At 32.4% G+C, this 16,472-nt stretch overlaps 1 protein-coding gene across 1 annotated transcript; it reads right to left on the bottom strand.

Moving 5' to 3' along the window:
* Positions 1–12,235: 12,235 nt before the first annotated feature.
* Positions 12,236–15,918, bottom strand: LOC145838851 (carbohydrate sulfotransferase 10-like). Its single transcript, XM_082946474.1, has 6 exons — positions 15,835–15,918; positions 15,313–15,358; positions 14,913–15,113; positions 13,829–13,993; positions 13,168–13,362; positions 12,236–12,868 (listed from the first exon to the last, which is right to left on the bottom strand). Exons 2-6 carry the CDS (start codon positions 15,340–15,342, stop codon positions 12,302–12,304), a joined length of 1,158 nt encoding a protein of 385 aa, XP_082802600.1. The 5' UTR covers positions 15,343–15,358; positions 15,835–15,918; the 3' UTR covers positions 12,236–12,301.
* Between the last annotated feature and the right edge of the window lie 554 nt (positions 15,919–16,472).

Genomic DNA, 16,472 nt, shown 5'->3' with positions numbered 1-16,472 from the left:
TAAATAAAAATTAGTATTATTGATACAGTCACATATTTAAATAAAGTAAATAGCTTTAACTTAGAAATTTTGATTACTTAGAGTAGTTTAACATTTTAGGAGAATTTGTCTACTTTATATGACTTTTGGTTTAACTTTTTTATTAACAAAGAAAAAATTTTAGATAAAATTGTTGAAATATGGTTGCCTTGCCTCATAATCAGGATAACTTAGAAATTAAAAAAAAAACTAAAGATGACCCAAGATAATTTAAAACAGACCAAATTAGAAAAATATTCAGGCTGACTAAAGCAGTTTTAGTTTTTTACTCTGAAAATAACAAGCTTATTTATAATTAAAAAATAAGTGTTTTACCCCTATGGCCACATGAAAACTAACTAACCAATTTTTTTAATGCTATAATAATTACATATTTATAATTTATCTTTAAATTTCTTAAAAAGTCAACAGCCTCACCAACTAAACTTAAAAAAGTTGAGCTCCTGAAAAAAATACTGTCATCAAAATGAAAAACAAATTAAATTTATATAAAGAAAAGATACCCTTAAAGAACTATTGAATTTTAAACCTCCAACAAAAAAACATTAAGTTTAGAAAAAAGTTAATAAAAATCTAAATGTTTGTAAAAAAAATTGTGCAAAATTTTGGGGGGTAAGGTGGGGGGGGGAGGGGTGTATAGGCTCTTTTTTCATGTTGTTCTTATTTTAACGTTTTCAGAAAGCTAATAGTTACTTTTAATAAACTTAAAATTTCCAATTAAACTTTTAGATACAACTGGTCAAAGCCAGAGAGTACAATGATTTATTATACAAGGAGCTGTAACGCCTCTGGCTAAAAATTAAATTTAGCAAAAGAGTTTTCTCTAATTAGGGGTTTTTTATTAATTTGTTAACTTTGCCGCCTTTAGTTTTAAATGATTAGATTTGCAAAAAGCTCAAGCTGAACTTCCTATGTGCTAAATTGTGAGTATTGTCATTAATCTATTATTTTCTAGTTCCGTCTCTTAAATTGAAATTTCTAAATTGGTTAAATTGAAGTTAATTTTACTGTGGTTTGCATAAATTTGAATAAACTCTGCTGTTGATAAAATAAAATTGTAGTTAATTGTACTTTTGATTTTGCATAAATTTAAATAACTAAACTTTGGTGTTAATAGATCATTATATTGAAATTATCTGTAAATTGGTTATACAAAATTGAATAAATAAGCTTTGTTGTGGATAATTAGTTAAGAAGCAAGCTGCTTTTTGGTGCTCTTAATAATCTCTGAAATTTACAAACCAAATTTGATTAATCTAAATATCTAAAATATCTAAAATATCTAAATATCTAAAATATCTAAATTTAACTAAATAACTAGTGGGCCATACCTAACTATTATATAGTATATAGTGGGTATAGCATAATGAGTAATAGAGCCAAGCCCACCAAAAAGGATAGTATGTTCTCTAAAGAGGACATACATCATGCCTTAGACAAGGTCAACAACCCCGAAACTCGCTGTAGCCAGCGAAACATTGACAGAGGAATCAATAAAAGGGGTGTTGACCCACACTCTTCGCGCCGTAGCCAACCTGGTCCATCAGACCAACCACACCCTACGTGCGAAAGATATGGTGACCCGGACGTGATGGAGGAACAACCCCAGGCAGCAATGGGCAGTTATCAACAACCTAGAGACCAGCCTAATCCAAGTGGTCTGCCAAGACAAAGCTACCCACCCCAACAAAATTCTACACCTAGCAACAGCTCCATTCCTCCAGCAAGAACCTCACCCTTGACACTCCAACAACAACTCCAACCTAACCACTTAAACATGGACTATTCCCTCCAAAACAACAGGAGACCCCCTATTCAAGTGCCACCTCAAGAACTGGGTGCCGAGGAGTTAGTACAGGGGATCAAAGATTTGAAGGAACAAATTCGACGGGCTAAACTTCTAGAGGAATTTCGAAAATTACAAGAAGAATTACATGAATTGAGAAGTCTAAATCCATCCACAAGGACAAATCACGACATCTCAACTCAGGTTAGACAGAATACATACATGGATCCTCAAATCAAGGTTCCCCACCAGGTTTCACACACCTCAAAGGCTCAAGACCTACCAAGGAGCCAGGTGATATCTCCGCCTCATGCAAAAAACGAGCTCCCAAACTCTCCGCAGTGAGAGGGAGAGTGATTGGGGCTACACTATCTCACACCCAAGCTGTCCAGTTTGTAAATAAAACCGCCCCTCGACAGCAACCCCCATCTCAACCGAGATCAACCAGAAATGCCTCAAACTGCACTATAAGTCATCCAGGAAATGAAGTGTCCACACCTTCAAACAAACCAAAGATGACTTCTCATATAAAGCAAACAGCCTCACGTAGTGCAGCAGAAACACCTGATGAGAACCAAAGTTCTGAGCAACCACAGCCAGCATCACCAGGGCCAGCGTCAACGGTCAGCGCCGCCGAAGCCAGCACCTCCACGACAAGCGCCAACGATCCGAGCTACCTTAGCCAGCACCACAACGGGCAGTTCCAACGGTCTGCGCAAACACAGCCAGCATCACCAGGGCCAGCGTCAACGGTCAGCGCCACCTTAGCCAGCACCTCCACGACAAGCGCCAACGATCCGAGCTACCTTAGCCAGCACCACAACGGGCAGTCCCAACGGTCAGCGCAAACACAGCCAGCATCACCAGGGCCAGCGTCAACGGTCAGCGCCACCTTAGCCAGCACCTCCACGACAAGCGCCAACGATCCGAGCCACCTTAGCCAGCACCACAACGGGCAGTCCCAACGGTCAGCGCAACCGCAGCCAGAACCACAACAAAAATCTCTCGACACTACCAATCACAATAAAGATAAAAGTGTAGAAAAATGGACTTTTCGACTGAATAAATTCCCTGCACCCAAACTGAAGAACCTCCCTCAGGGCCTCCTATTTTTAGCGGATTCAAACACAAATGTTATCTTTTTGGTTGACAGCGGATCCGAAATTTCAATCCTGCCGAAGGAATTGACTAACGGTATAGACAAATATTTTCCTAAACAAAGTAGAACCATCCAAGGGTTTGGTAACAAAACAACCCACCCTATTGGTAGCGCGGATGTCGAACTTCAATTGGGGAATTTAGAACCCATCAACCACTCGTTCTGGGTTATTCAAGAATCACGCCACTTTGGCATTATTGGCATGGACCTGTTAAGAAAGAACGAACTAGCGATCCTGCCATCTACCTCTCAACTATGCAAGATGGGGTCAAACGAATCAGCTAGACTGTTCGCACCTGCTGAGTTGCCCACCCCTATAGTCGCTTCAGTCAACCACATCAATCTGGGTGGTAAGAATACGACTCCGTTAGAAGAAAAATGCAAAAGACTATTAATGGACTTCCCTGAAATTACCAGGAAGCCAACCTACCACGCAAAGCCAAAACACAACTACGAGCTCGAGATAATATTGGATAATTACAAGCCTGCCATGGTCAAAGCCAGGAGACCTGGTGTTTTTTTGTACAAGCATAGAAAGATATTTGGTACTTTTTAGATGAATACTACTTAAGGGCTTATTCAAATAAGCAACAGTTGATTTTCACTGATTGTTTTGTACAACACCTAGAAGCTGCTTGCATTTTTTATATTATTGTTAAATGACTTAACTTTAAGAATTTTTTAATTTTAAAATTTATGGGGTTTTTGATTTTATATTTATTTGTACAACCATTAAAAATTGGTATCTTATAGACATGTATTTTTTTTTTGTAATTATCTTAGCTAAAATAGGTACTGTGTGATGTTTTATATAAAAATCTAAAATGTTCTATATTGCATTGTTTTTTGGTTGTCTCCTGTTTAGCACTGGGAAAGCTTGCCAAGCAAATTGTAAAAATCATGGCTCAGTAACTTTCACTCATTTAGTTTGGTGGGGTAAGTCGAACTGCCACACCCCAGAGACCTCAGAATGAACCATTCTAATAGGAACAGACTGCCACTACGTACAGCAGAATTGTAGTGACGATGTCGATTCTTATGGAAATGCATACATGGCAGCACACCTTCGAATGCCATGGGGGGCAATGCCAACCCGTCTGCTGATGATGTCAAGCAGACCCTCAAATCCGTTGGCGTTGATGACGATGGTGAACAACGCCAGGTCGCCAGCGATTAATTCGCGGAGAAGGACGTCAGTGGAGCCAAACTTCCCGCCAGAGTTCCGGGAGAACCGCTACAAGAAGAGCGGCCGCAGCTGGAGCAACCAGAGAAGAGGAGGAGAAGGCGAGTAAGAAGAGGCCGAGCCTCAACCTCCAGTGTAAGAGTAAGGAACCATCATCATGAACGGTAAACATTGACTTTTAAACAAACTTTTGACTCATGATTGTAATTAGGAATTTGTAAATTTATATTCAAAAAAAGTCTTTTCTTTACAATTTTCTTAGAATTTCTTTTTTATTTTGTAAAAAAAGCATTTTTACCACACTTAAAAAGTGTCTTAAGCATTTACTACATTTAAATACTTATAGTTTTAATTTTACTTTAAAAATAGCTAGTAGAGTGTTTAAATCCAGATTTTGAATTAGCTCAAAAATGTTGTTATATGCAAGTACGTTTTAGCACATAAAGTTGATGATCATAAGTATCTCTTAAAATATTATTTCTGTTTATTACATGTAAATTACAAAAAGAAAGTTATAAACTTATGTTGCATGCTTATATATCTCTAAGTTGAGTGCTTTAGTGTATAATGGTTTTCACCTGGACTATATTTAAAGTTTTTTTCAGTTTAACAAACGTTTAACACCTTAAAACTAATATTTATCTAAAAAACCTAAGTTAAAATTCTAAAAATGTTTAATAAGAGGGGAAAATGTAACGCCTCTGGCTAAAAATTAAATTTAGCAAAAGAGTTTTCTCTAATTAGGGGTTTTTTATTAATTTGTTAACTTTGCCGCCTTTAGTTTTAAATGATTAGATTTGCAAAAAGCTCAAGCTGAACTTCCTATGTGCTAAATTGTGAGTATTGTCATTAATCTATTATTTTCTAGTTCCGTCTCTTAAATTGAAATTTCTAAATTGGTTAAATTGAAGTTAATTTTACTGTGGTTTGCATAAATTTGAATAAACTCTGCTGTTGATAAAATAAAATTGTAGTTAATTGTACTTTTGATTTTGCATAAATTTAAATAACTAAACTTTGGTGTTAATAGATCATTATATTGAAATTATCTGTAAATTGGTTATACAAAATTGAATAAATAAGCTTTGTTGTGGATAATTAGTTAAGAAGCAAGCTGCTTTTTGGTGCTCTTAATAATCTCTGAAATTTACAAACCAAATTTGATTAATCTAAATATCTAAAATATCTAAAATATCTAAATATCTAAAATATCTAAATTTAATTAAATAACTAGTGGGCCATACCTAACTATTATATAGTATATAGTGGGTATAGCATAATGAGTAATAGAGCCAAGCCCACCAAAAAGGATAGTATGTTCTCTAAAGAGGACATACATCATGCCTTAGACAAGGTCAACAACCCCGAAACTCGCTGTAGCCAGCGAAACATTGACAGAGGAATCAATAAAAGGGGTGTTGACCCACACTCTTCGCGCCGTAGCCAACCTGGTCCATCAGACCAACCACACCCTACGTGCGAAAGATATGGTGACCCGGACGTGATGGAGGAACAACCCCAGGCAGCAATGGGCAGTTATCAACAACCTAGAGACCAGCCTAATCCAAGTGGTCTGCCAAGACAAAGCTACCCACCCCAACAAAATTCTACACCTAGCAACAGCTCCATTCCTCCAGCAAGAACCTCACCCTTGACACTCCAACAACAACTCCAACCTAACCACTTAAACATGGACTATTCCCTCCAAAACAACAGGAGACCCCCTATTCAAGTGCCACCTCAAGAACTGGGTGCCGAGGAGTTAGTACAGGGGATCAAAGATTTGAAGGAACAAATTCGACGGGCTAAACTTCTAGAGGAATTTCGAAAATTACAAGAAGAATTACATGAATTGAGAAGTCTAAATCCATCCACAAGGACAAATCACGACATCTCAACTCAGGTTAGACAGAATACATACATGGATCCTCAAATCAAGGTTCCCCACCAGGTTTCACACACCTCAAAGGCTCAAGACCTACCAAGGAGCCAGGTGATATCTCCGCCTCATGCAAACAACGAGCTCCCAAACTCTCCGCAGTGAGAGGGAGAGTGATTGGGGCTACACTATCTCACACCCAAGCTGTCCAGTTTGTAAATAAAACCGCCCCTCGACAGCAACCCCCATCTCAACCGAGATCAACCAGAAATGCCTCAAACTGCACTATAAGTCATCCAGGAAATGAAGTGTCCACACCTTCAAACAAACCAAAGATGACTTCTCATATAAAGCAAACAGCCTCACGTAGTGCAGCAGAAACACCTGATGAGAACCAAAGTTCTGAGCAACCACAGCCAGCATCACCAGGGCCAGCGTCAACGGTCAGCGCCGCCGAAGCCAGCACCTCCACGACAAGCGCCAACGATCCGAGCTACCTTAGCCAGCACCACAACGGGCAGTTCCAACGGTCTGCGCAAACACAGCCAGCATCACCAGGGCCAGCGTCAACGGTCAGCGCCACCTTAGCCAGCACCTCCACGACAAGCGCCAACGATCCGAGCTACCTTAGCCAGCACCACAACGGGCAGTCCCAACGGTCAGCGCAAACACAGCCAGCATCACCAGGGCCAGCGTCAACGGTCAGCGCCACCTTAGCCAGCACCTCCACGACAAGCGCCAACGATCCGAGCCACCTTAGCCAGCACCACAACGGGCAGTCCCAACGGTCAGCGCAACCGCAGCCAGAACCACAACAAAAATCTCTCGACACTACCAATCACAATAAAGATAAAAGTGTAGAAAAATGGACTTTTCGACTGAATAAATTCCCTGCACCCAAACTGAAGAACCTCCCTCAGGGCCTCCTATTTTTAGCGGATTCAAACACAAATGTTATCTTTTTGGTTGACAGCGGATCCGAAATTTCAATCCTGCCGAAGGAATTGACTAACGGTATAGACAAATATTTTCCTAAACAAAGTAGAACCATCCAAGGGTTTGGTAACAAAACAACCCACCCTATTGGTAGCGCGGATGTCGAACTTCAATTGGGGAATTTAGAACCCATCAACCACTCGTTCTGGGTTATTCAAGAATCACGCCACTTTGGCATTATTGGCATGGACCTGTTAAGAAAGAACGAACTAGCGATCCTGCCATCTACCTCTCAACTATGCAAGATGGGGTCAAACGAATCAGCTAGACTGTTCGCACCTGCTGAGTTGCCCACCCCTATAGTCGCTTCAGTCAACCACATCAATCTGGGTGGTAAGAATACGACTCCGTTAGAAGAAAAATGCAAAAGACTATTAATGGACTTCCCTGAAATTACCAGGAAGCCAACCTACCACGCAAAGCCAAAACACAACTACGAGCTCGAGATAATATTGGATAATTACAAGCCTGCCATGGTCAAAGCCAGGAGACCTGGTGTTTTTTTGTACAAGCATAGAAAGATATTTGGTACTTTTTAGATGAATACTACTTAAGGGCTTATTCAAATAAGCAACAGTTGATTTTCACTGATTGTTTTGTACAACACCTAGAAGCTGCTTGCATTTTTTATATTATTGTTAAATGACTTAACTTTAAGAATTTTTTAATTTTAAAATTTATGGGGTTTTTGATTTTATATTTATTTGTACAACCATTAAAAATTGGTATCTTATAGACATGTATTTTTTTTTTGTAATTATCTTAGCTAAAATAGGTACTGTGTGATGTTTTATATAAAAATCTAAAATGTTCTATATTGCATTGTTTTTTGGTTGTCTCCTGTTTAGCACTGGGAAAGCTTGCCAAGCAAATTGTAAAAATCATGGCTCAGTAACTTTCACTCATTTAGTTTGGTGGGGTAAGTCGAACTGCCACACCCCAGAGACCTCAGAATGAACCATTCTAATAGGAACAGACTGCCACTACGTACAGCAGAATTGTAGTGACGATGTCGATTCTTATGGAAATGCATACATGGCAGCACACCTTCGAATGCCATGGGGGGCAATGCCAACCCGTCTGCTGATGATGTCAAGCAGACCCTCAAATCCGTTGGCGTTGATGACGATGGTGAACAACGCCAGGTCGCCAGCGATTAATTCGCGGAGAAGGACGTCAGTGGAGCCAAACTTCCCGCCAGAGTTCCGGGAGAACCGCTACAAGAAGAGCGGCCGCAGCTGGAGCAACCAGAGAAGAGGAGGAGAAGGCGAGTAAGAAGAGGCCGAGCCTCAACCTCCAGTGTAAGAGTAAGGAACCATCATCATGAACGGTAAACATTGACTTTTAAACAAACTTTTGACTCATGATTGTAATTAGGAATTTGTAAATTTATATTCAAAAAAAGTCTTTTCTTTACAATTTTCTTAGAATTTCTTTTTTATTTTGTAAAAAAAGCATTTTTACCACACTTAAAAAGTGTCTTAAGCATTTACTACATTTAAATACTTATAGTTTTAATTTTACTTTAAAAATAGCTAGTAGAGTGTTTAAATCCAGATTTTGAATTAGCTCAAAAATGTTGTTATATGCAAGTACGTTTTAGCACATAAAGTTGATGATCATAAGTATCTCTTAAAATATTATTTCTGTTTATTACATGTAAATTACAAAAAGAAAGTTATAAACTTATGTTGCATGCTTATATATCTCTAAGTTGAGTGCTTTAGTGTATAATGGTTTTCACCTGGACTATATTTAAAGTTTTTTTCAGTTTAACAAACGTTTAACACCTTAAAACTAATATTTATCTAAAAAACCTAAGTTAAAATTCTAAAAATGTTTAATAAGAGGGGAAAATGTAACGCCTCTGGCTAAAAATTAAATTTAGCAAAAGAGTTTTCTCTAATTAGGGGTTTTTTATTAATTTGTTAACTTTGCCGCCTTTAGTTTTAAATGATTAGATTTGCAAAAAGCTCAAGCTGAACTTCCTATGTGCTAAATTGTGAGTATTGTCATTAATCTATTATTTTCTAGTTCCGTCTCTTAAATTGAAATTTCTAAATTGGTTAAATTGAAGTTAATTTTACTGTGGTTTGCATAAATTTGAATAAACTCTGCTGTTGATAAAATAAAATTGTAGTTAATTGTACTTTTGATTTTGCATAAATTTAAATAACTAAACTTTGGTGTTAATAGATCATTATATTGAAATTATCTGTAAATTGGTTATACAAAATTGAATAAATAAGCTTTGTTGTGGATAATTAGTTAAGAAGCAAGCTGCTTTTTGGTGCTCTTAATAATCTCTGAAATTTACAAACCAAATTTGATTAATCTAAATATCTAAAATATCTAAAATATCTAAATATCTAAAATATCTAAATTTAATTAAATAACTAGTGGGCCATACCTAACTATTATATAGTATATAGTGGGTATAGCATAATGAGTAATAGAGCCAAGCCCACCAAAAAGGATAGTATGTTCTCTAAAGAGGACATACATCATGCCTTAGACAAGGTCAACAACCCCGAAACTCGCTGTAGCCAGCGAAACATTGACAGAGGAATCAATAAAAGGGGTGTTGACCCACACTCTTCGCGCCGTAGCCAACCTGGTCCATCAGACCAACCACACCCTACGTGCGAAAGATAGAGCAAACCAAAACACAAAAAAAATACAATTTTACTGAAAACCTATATTATCCATAATTTTTAAAGCAATTTTTATCAAACTTTTTATCCTACTTTTTAGAAAATTTTATACTTTTGTTGAAGAGAAGTTTTAAATTTTTAAGTATCAATATATATTTTTATATATACAAAAAATAATTACTTTTGTTATAACTTTTTTTTCTTAGTGTTTTAAATATCTATTTTAGCAAATTGTTTTGTTTTATAAAAGAAACATCTAAAGATTTTAAGGCCAACTTATAAAAAAGAGATATTATTATAGTAATTTGATTTATTTGTTGTTCGAGTTTATATTATGTTAATAAGGATTCTTTTGTACCTCTGACTGTGAATTACCATATCTCAAAAATTAATATGAATTTTTTATATTGATAAAAGGTGACTTTTAGTTAAATTAAAACTGTATAAAATAACTTCAATAAAATAATTCTTAAGTAGATTACAAAATTGTTATAGAAAAAAGTCTTTATTTAAGATAAAAAAGAGTTTTAAAGTAGGGGATTTTTTAAAAATTCTGCACCACCTAATAAAAATACCACGCGACGCCACTGGTCTACACTCAGTAAGGGTTACATGACAATTCAAATTCGGACAACTCAAATTCCGTCAATTCAAATTCTTAAAAAAATATTTAAAAGACTATATCTCGTTAAGTAATATAATTTTGACAAAAACAAAAAATACGTATGTAGATTTTATTAATATCTACAAGCCACTTTTTTCATATTTTCAAAATCGAAAATACTTTTAAAGATATTCTAAAATTACTAAAAACTACTATGTTTTTTAACCTATATCTCAAAAAATATTTAATGTTTTGCGAAAATAAAAAAGTGGCTTGTAGATATTAATATAACCTACATATATAACTTTTATATTTGACAAATATACATTACTTTTTTATTTGTGACTGTTTCACTTTTTTTTAAAGAATTTGAATTGTCGGAGTTTGAATTGTCCGAATTTGAATAGTCGTGCACCCCTCAGTAAGTTATGATGAAACACTTAATACTTTAAAGTAATATTTATTTAGTATAATATAATTTGAAAAAATGTAATATTCAGTTTTTATATAAACTAAAAAGACATAAAATAAACTGCCTTTCTAATTTTAGACTTCTCTTATTGTATCATTTTTTAGTTTAACTTGATAACTTTTGCTTCTAAAAACTTCAACATGTTGTTTTATTATTACTTTTTTGAATTTTGTTGTTTAACTATATTTACAACTATTAATTTAGAACATGCTTTAAATCAAAAGTACGGTGTATTTCCTTACATTTAAAAACTTCGACTTTGCTAGAAGAACTAAAACTAAAAATAAAGTAAAATAATTGTTTTAAAAACATGACACTGATACACAAAAAAAGCGTAAAGAAATGAAAATTAATGAAAAAAATCAAATTTAACTATTTTATTCGGTTTAATACTACAATAACCATACAAGATTTAATAAATTTAAGATAAGAATTGACTTTAAAGACGATAGTTGTGGTAGAAACAAAAGTAAGTAAATATGCATATAAGCTATATACTATATAATTTACTGTATACATGTACTTTCTAACTAATGATTTTATAATAAGGTAATAATTGATTGTTTATTTTGACTATCTTTATAAACAAAAGTAAAGTACAAGTAATTTTTTGAATTTACCCATAGTTTTTTATAGAAGTAGTATTTAATTCAACTGTTAGCATTACATAAACTTCAAAATTATTTTTTACATAAATGTATAATGTATAACAAATAACATATAGTACACATGATGACATATTTCAGTACATACAATTTTTAAACTTAATTAGTTAACGTGCGCTTGTCGATTTGATTTATGACATATTACTTATAACAAGACAAGATAAAATGTTATATAAGTACTGATTATTGATTTTGTATAGCTTTAAATTCCATGTAATTTTATATTTGTTTAGGTAGTTTTAAATCAAAAAAATTGTTTAGGAAAAGAATACTATTTTTAATTCACTGAACAAAAAAATTAGTAAAAAGAAAAAATCTAAGTCTTGATTAAAACAAAAAAATACTCGTTATAAACTTAATTTTATTATTTTTTATTATAAAACATAGAGATAATCATTCTAAATATATTAAAAAGAAGTTAATAAAAATAAGTTCAACCTACCATACTTTATTTTATGCTTTGTAACAAAAATTAAAATTTTGTTTTATTTTTATAAAAAAATTAGTGTTTTGAAAAGTCATTACGTGTAGTTTAAAAGTTGATCATTAAACGTTTTTATTGACGGAAATTTTTAATAACAGAGTACAAATTTTAATCTTAAACATAAAAATGGAAAATGGTTACACATTAAACTTTTTTTTTTTAATGAGTTTGTTACATACTAAGCTTTTGTACGACTCACACAAAGGTTATATTTTAAAAAACTTTCTCTTAAAAAATGTTTTTTTAAACAAATGGAACTAAGTATTTATATATTTATGCAAAGTTTGGTTTGGCAAATTAACAAATGCTATCTAACAAACTTTTGGTTACAAAAAAATATATCTAAAAACTAAAGCAAGTGGTTATCAATAAATGCTATGTTATGTTAAGCTTTTACTAAATTCAAATCTGGTTTTTGATTGTTTTTCGCAAGTACCAGTAAACCAAGATACAAGACTGTAGCCAAACAAGCCGAAATCCGCCTCGTATTTCCGCCAAAGCTTTTCTAGTAATTTCTGTGGTACTTGTTTCAAAAGTTCAAAATCTTCAATTGTTTTCTTTAATTTCATCGGCATGAAAACTTTCTTGTAAGGAGCAGTTATATTTAGTTTATTACGTAGATAAGCAATGTCATCTTCTATTGTTTCGAGCTTGACTATTACGTCATATCGGTTGATGCAAGGGCTACATTTGTTCCAAAAACTAGTCCAATGAGGGTCGTAGTAACCTTTAAAAGGCCCTTTTCCAACTAAAAAGTTCACAAAGTCTTCAATTGTCGGTTGTCCAATTAAACTCGATTGTCTATCAAAAGTATTTTCACGCAAAGGCTTGTAGAATTTTTCAATTTTTAGAGCAAGCTCTCTATATCCAGGTGACTTGTTTTTGACGCTCATTTTGTCTCTGTATGCCGAAATTACTCTTGAAAATGGATGACGAACTGTGATTATCTGTTTTATATAAGCATAGTTCGGAGATATATGCAAGATAGAAAAATAATTATACTAGTTGTGCACTTAACTAACTTTACGTTAATAACATTTTTACTCAAACAAAAAAAAAAGGAGTATTTATAGTTTTTTTTATAAAATTTCTGTTTAAATTATTGCTAGATAATCAAAGACTTCTTTAAAAATCAAACTACATAAATATTTTGAAGTTTTTATAACTTATATTATCTATTTGTGTTTTAAAATCGTTATGTTTGGTTAGGTATGCTTTTCACCGCTTAACTTTTTGCAGTTCTTACATTTAGCGCCTTGACACGGTTGTCTAAAACTTCATGAAAGTTGGCAACGCGACGTTGACGCTCAACATTTTGAATAACTGCGTCTCCGGTAACTTTGTTGTTTTGATACTCATCGATTGAGTACAGACCTTCCATGACACCAACTGCTCTCAGCCAGCTACTACTCGCTACTTTTTGTATCCGGCATATTGTGTACTAAAGTTTAAATACACTGAATGTTTTTGATTTAATTTTATTGAAATAACTTTCAACAGTTCAAAATAAAAAACTTTTCTTAACTATAGTTGATAAAATGTACAAGTATTGCAATTTACAAACCATTTTACTTGTATTATTGTTTATTAATTACAAGGATAAAAAAGGTGCTTATTTTAGTTTTAATTGTTTTTACTAAAAATCTATTCAAAACTTAACCTTTAAGAAAAAACTATTTAATAAATCAGAAAAAATAGTTTAAGTTTTACTATGGATTATGAATACTTAACATTTAAAGACCAACTAACAATTAGTAAGAGTATGCTTAAATATTTGATTTAATATTAGAGTTTATGCCTCAAGGATACGTTGTTTTTATTTTTTACAATATAGTATAATAAAAGTTTACGGTAGAAAAATAAATGTCTTAACTTTTCTTTTTTTCTGTCATTAAATCTTTACTGACATTAAAATTTTTACAGTACAGACTGTTTGGGTTAGTTTGTGTGGGAGGTTTGTTACAAGTTTGAGTGTTTTCAAGTTGGTACAATCTCGATTGCCTCGTGTTGCACCAATGCATCATTTGTTGTCTTCTTTCCTTCTGACGTTCATTCATTAACCGCATGAAATCCTGTTTTCATAAAACATTTCACTAAAAACTATCACGTTTTTATAAGTTTTCGGCCTCTAAAAATATCGAACTCAGAGAAAATTTGATTTATTTAATTTTTTTAAATTGCAAGTATTTTCTTTATAAAACAATACGTAGTTTTGTAACTTTTTTCTTCTTCATGCAAAAACTCTACGTAATATAATATAGTAAAAGAAGATATACAAAGCATTTACGATACTTTCCTAAAATTTATTGAGTATTCAAAAATTTAATTGTTTTTATTCTAAAAAAAAAAGTATATAAAAGTAGTTTTTAACTTTTGTAGTTGTTTTAAAAAACATTTATCATGTCGTAACCTTAATTAAACTATTACTACCACGGAAATTCCTCACGAAGTAAATGGCATAAATAATTAACATAAATTTTATGGTTTTAAAATATTTAGTTCAGTTCGTGAAGTTTTTTTCAGTGTGGTTTGAGGTTTTACGTAAAAATAAATGTCTAATTATAATAAAACATCAATGATAAAATTGACACGAATATTTAAAACGTTAACGATTTGTATATACTGTACATAGATAAAAAAAATATTGCAAAAAATGTTTGGATAAATTCTTAGAAAATGGTTTGTTTTCCTTCGAAGCCCATGTTTACAATCAAGATTTACTTTTGTCTTTATATATACACCATAACTTAAAAAGAAAGACTTGAAATAATTTAATGTTATGAAACTGTAAACATTTACATTATATTTGATACAAAACTAGTATGTAGTTAGAAAAATATATTGACACAAAAACTTATTGTTACCTATAATTATGATACATCAAAATATTAGGTGTATCTAAGTTTAATGTATATGAAAAGTGTCAAAACACTAGGAGAAATTTTTGTAGTTACACACTTATGTATACTTTTTTATGTTTATTTAACTAACTTTGTCTTTAATGGTATTTGTAATACTTTTCTTTTCGGTTTGCAAGCTCATAATTTTTGCTTGAAGTAAGTTGTTTTCTTTTTTGAGGCCTTCTATCATATGTTTTAAGCTATAAGTTTTGTTAGTAAGTTCATTAAGCAGCTCAGTGTAGACTATTTTTGACGTATTAAAGGTCGTGTTTTCTGATTTTTTCAGTGGTATCTAAAAATAAAAATTAAATTGCTGCTTTACATTCTTCTTTGTTCAATACTTAACCACTAACACACAAAAACAAAGAGATCTTTATTTAACACTAACATCTCAGACTTTTAAAAATACTTTTAACAAAGTATAAACTTTGAAAAAATAGTTTTTCGTCTTTTACTATAAGTTTAGTTTTAAATAATAACAAAATACTCACTTCGTAAATAGTTCGTTTATGACATAACATACTTGAATTGTCGTACCTATATATTAAAATTATACACATTACAGCTATTACGATAAGAACTGTTGTTTGTCTAACAGGTTTTATGCCGTTTGTCATTTTTGATGTCTTTAAAAGTAAATTTTTAACATCTTAAAAAACAATTTTATTTTTCAGTTTCTAATGTAGTTTGTTTTAATCAAATAAATAAAAATAGTTAAATCAGTTTTAGTTTCAATAAACTTTTTAATCGGAAAATTTTTATAAATTTTTGAATATACTTATCAGGAAAAATATGCAACACTTAATTTATATTTAAACTTGAAATTAAACTTAAACTTAAAACTAGAAACGAAGTCTATTAACAATTTATTAATAACTTGTTATTTTTAAGTCAATTTTCAAAACGCATCTACTATTTTTTTACATAAATATTTACGTACTTTAGTAATAGACAGTAGTAAAGTATAACACTATCGAAAACAACATCAAGTTCCTTTTAAGCAAAATACTTACTACTTTTCCAACTGATTTGCACTGTCTATAATATCTAGCTAGTGTTGCCCTAAAGGCTTTCTTGTGGAAAGTTATAGATCTACGACCACCATAAAAATGATTAATTAGATTAGTAAAAACTGTAATACGTAGTTTAAGTCACACGTAATAAAAATATTTAATTAGTAAAAAGAAATATAATGACATTTATTGATTGAAAATAAATAACTCTTTGTCTTTGAGGTTAAATCGTTACTAGCTTACAGTGATTTTTAATAAGACTTAAAATTAGTTTGAACACACATAACTAACATAAAATATCTACCACATATTTATAAGCACGAAAATATGTATTTATCGAAGACCAAAAAGTATGCTTATCCTTATTTTACGAATAAAACGAGATATTAAGTTCGAATATTAAACAGATAAAAAATTAATTTATCTAATAATTAAATTAAAGACTTATTAACCATATTTACTTGAAAGTAAACATATCTGATATATAATAACTTTTATTAAAAACATGTTATTAAAAACTTCATGTATATATTTATATATATACAGTTTTTATACAAACACAAAGCATAAATGTTCCTTTTACGACAGTAAGTACGGACTAAAAACTTTGCTTTCGAAATATATTTGCGGCTTCATAA

This window comes from Thalia democratica, chromosome 6 (genome assembly GCF_965202585.1).
Source record: "Thalia democratica chromosome 6, ktThaDemo2.hap1.1, whole genome shotgun sequence".
Lineage (NCBI taxonomy): Eukaryota > Metazoa > Chordata > Thaliacea > Salpida > Salpidae > Thalia > Thalia democratica.
The sequence above is the reverse complement of the archived record's forward strand: the minus strand, read 5'-3'. Positions and strand labels throughout refer to the sequence as shown.

Coding starts and splice junctions, on each gene's coding strand:
- LOC145838851 (XM_082946474.1), bottom strand. CDS start 15,342: ATGTTATGTCATAAACGAACTATTTACGAA. Junction 13,363..13,828: donor TGTACTGTAAAAATTTTAAT/GTCAGTAAAGAT, acceptor TTTAAACTTTAG/TACACAATATGCCGGATACA. Junction 12,869..13,167: donor ACCGTGTCAAGGCGCTAAAT/GTAAGAACTGCA, acceptor TATATAAAACAG/ATAATCACAGTTCGTCATCC.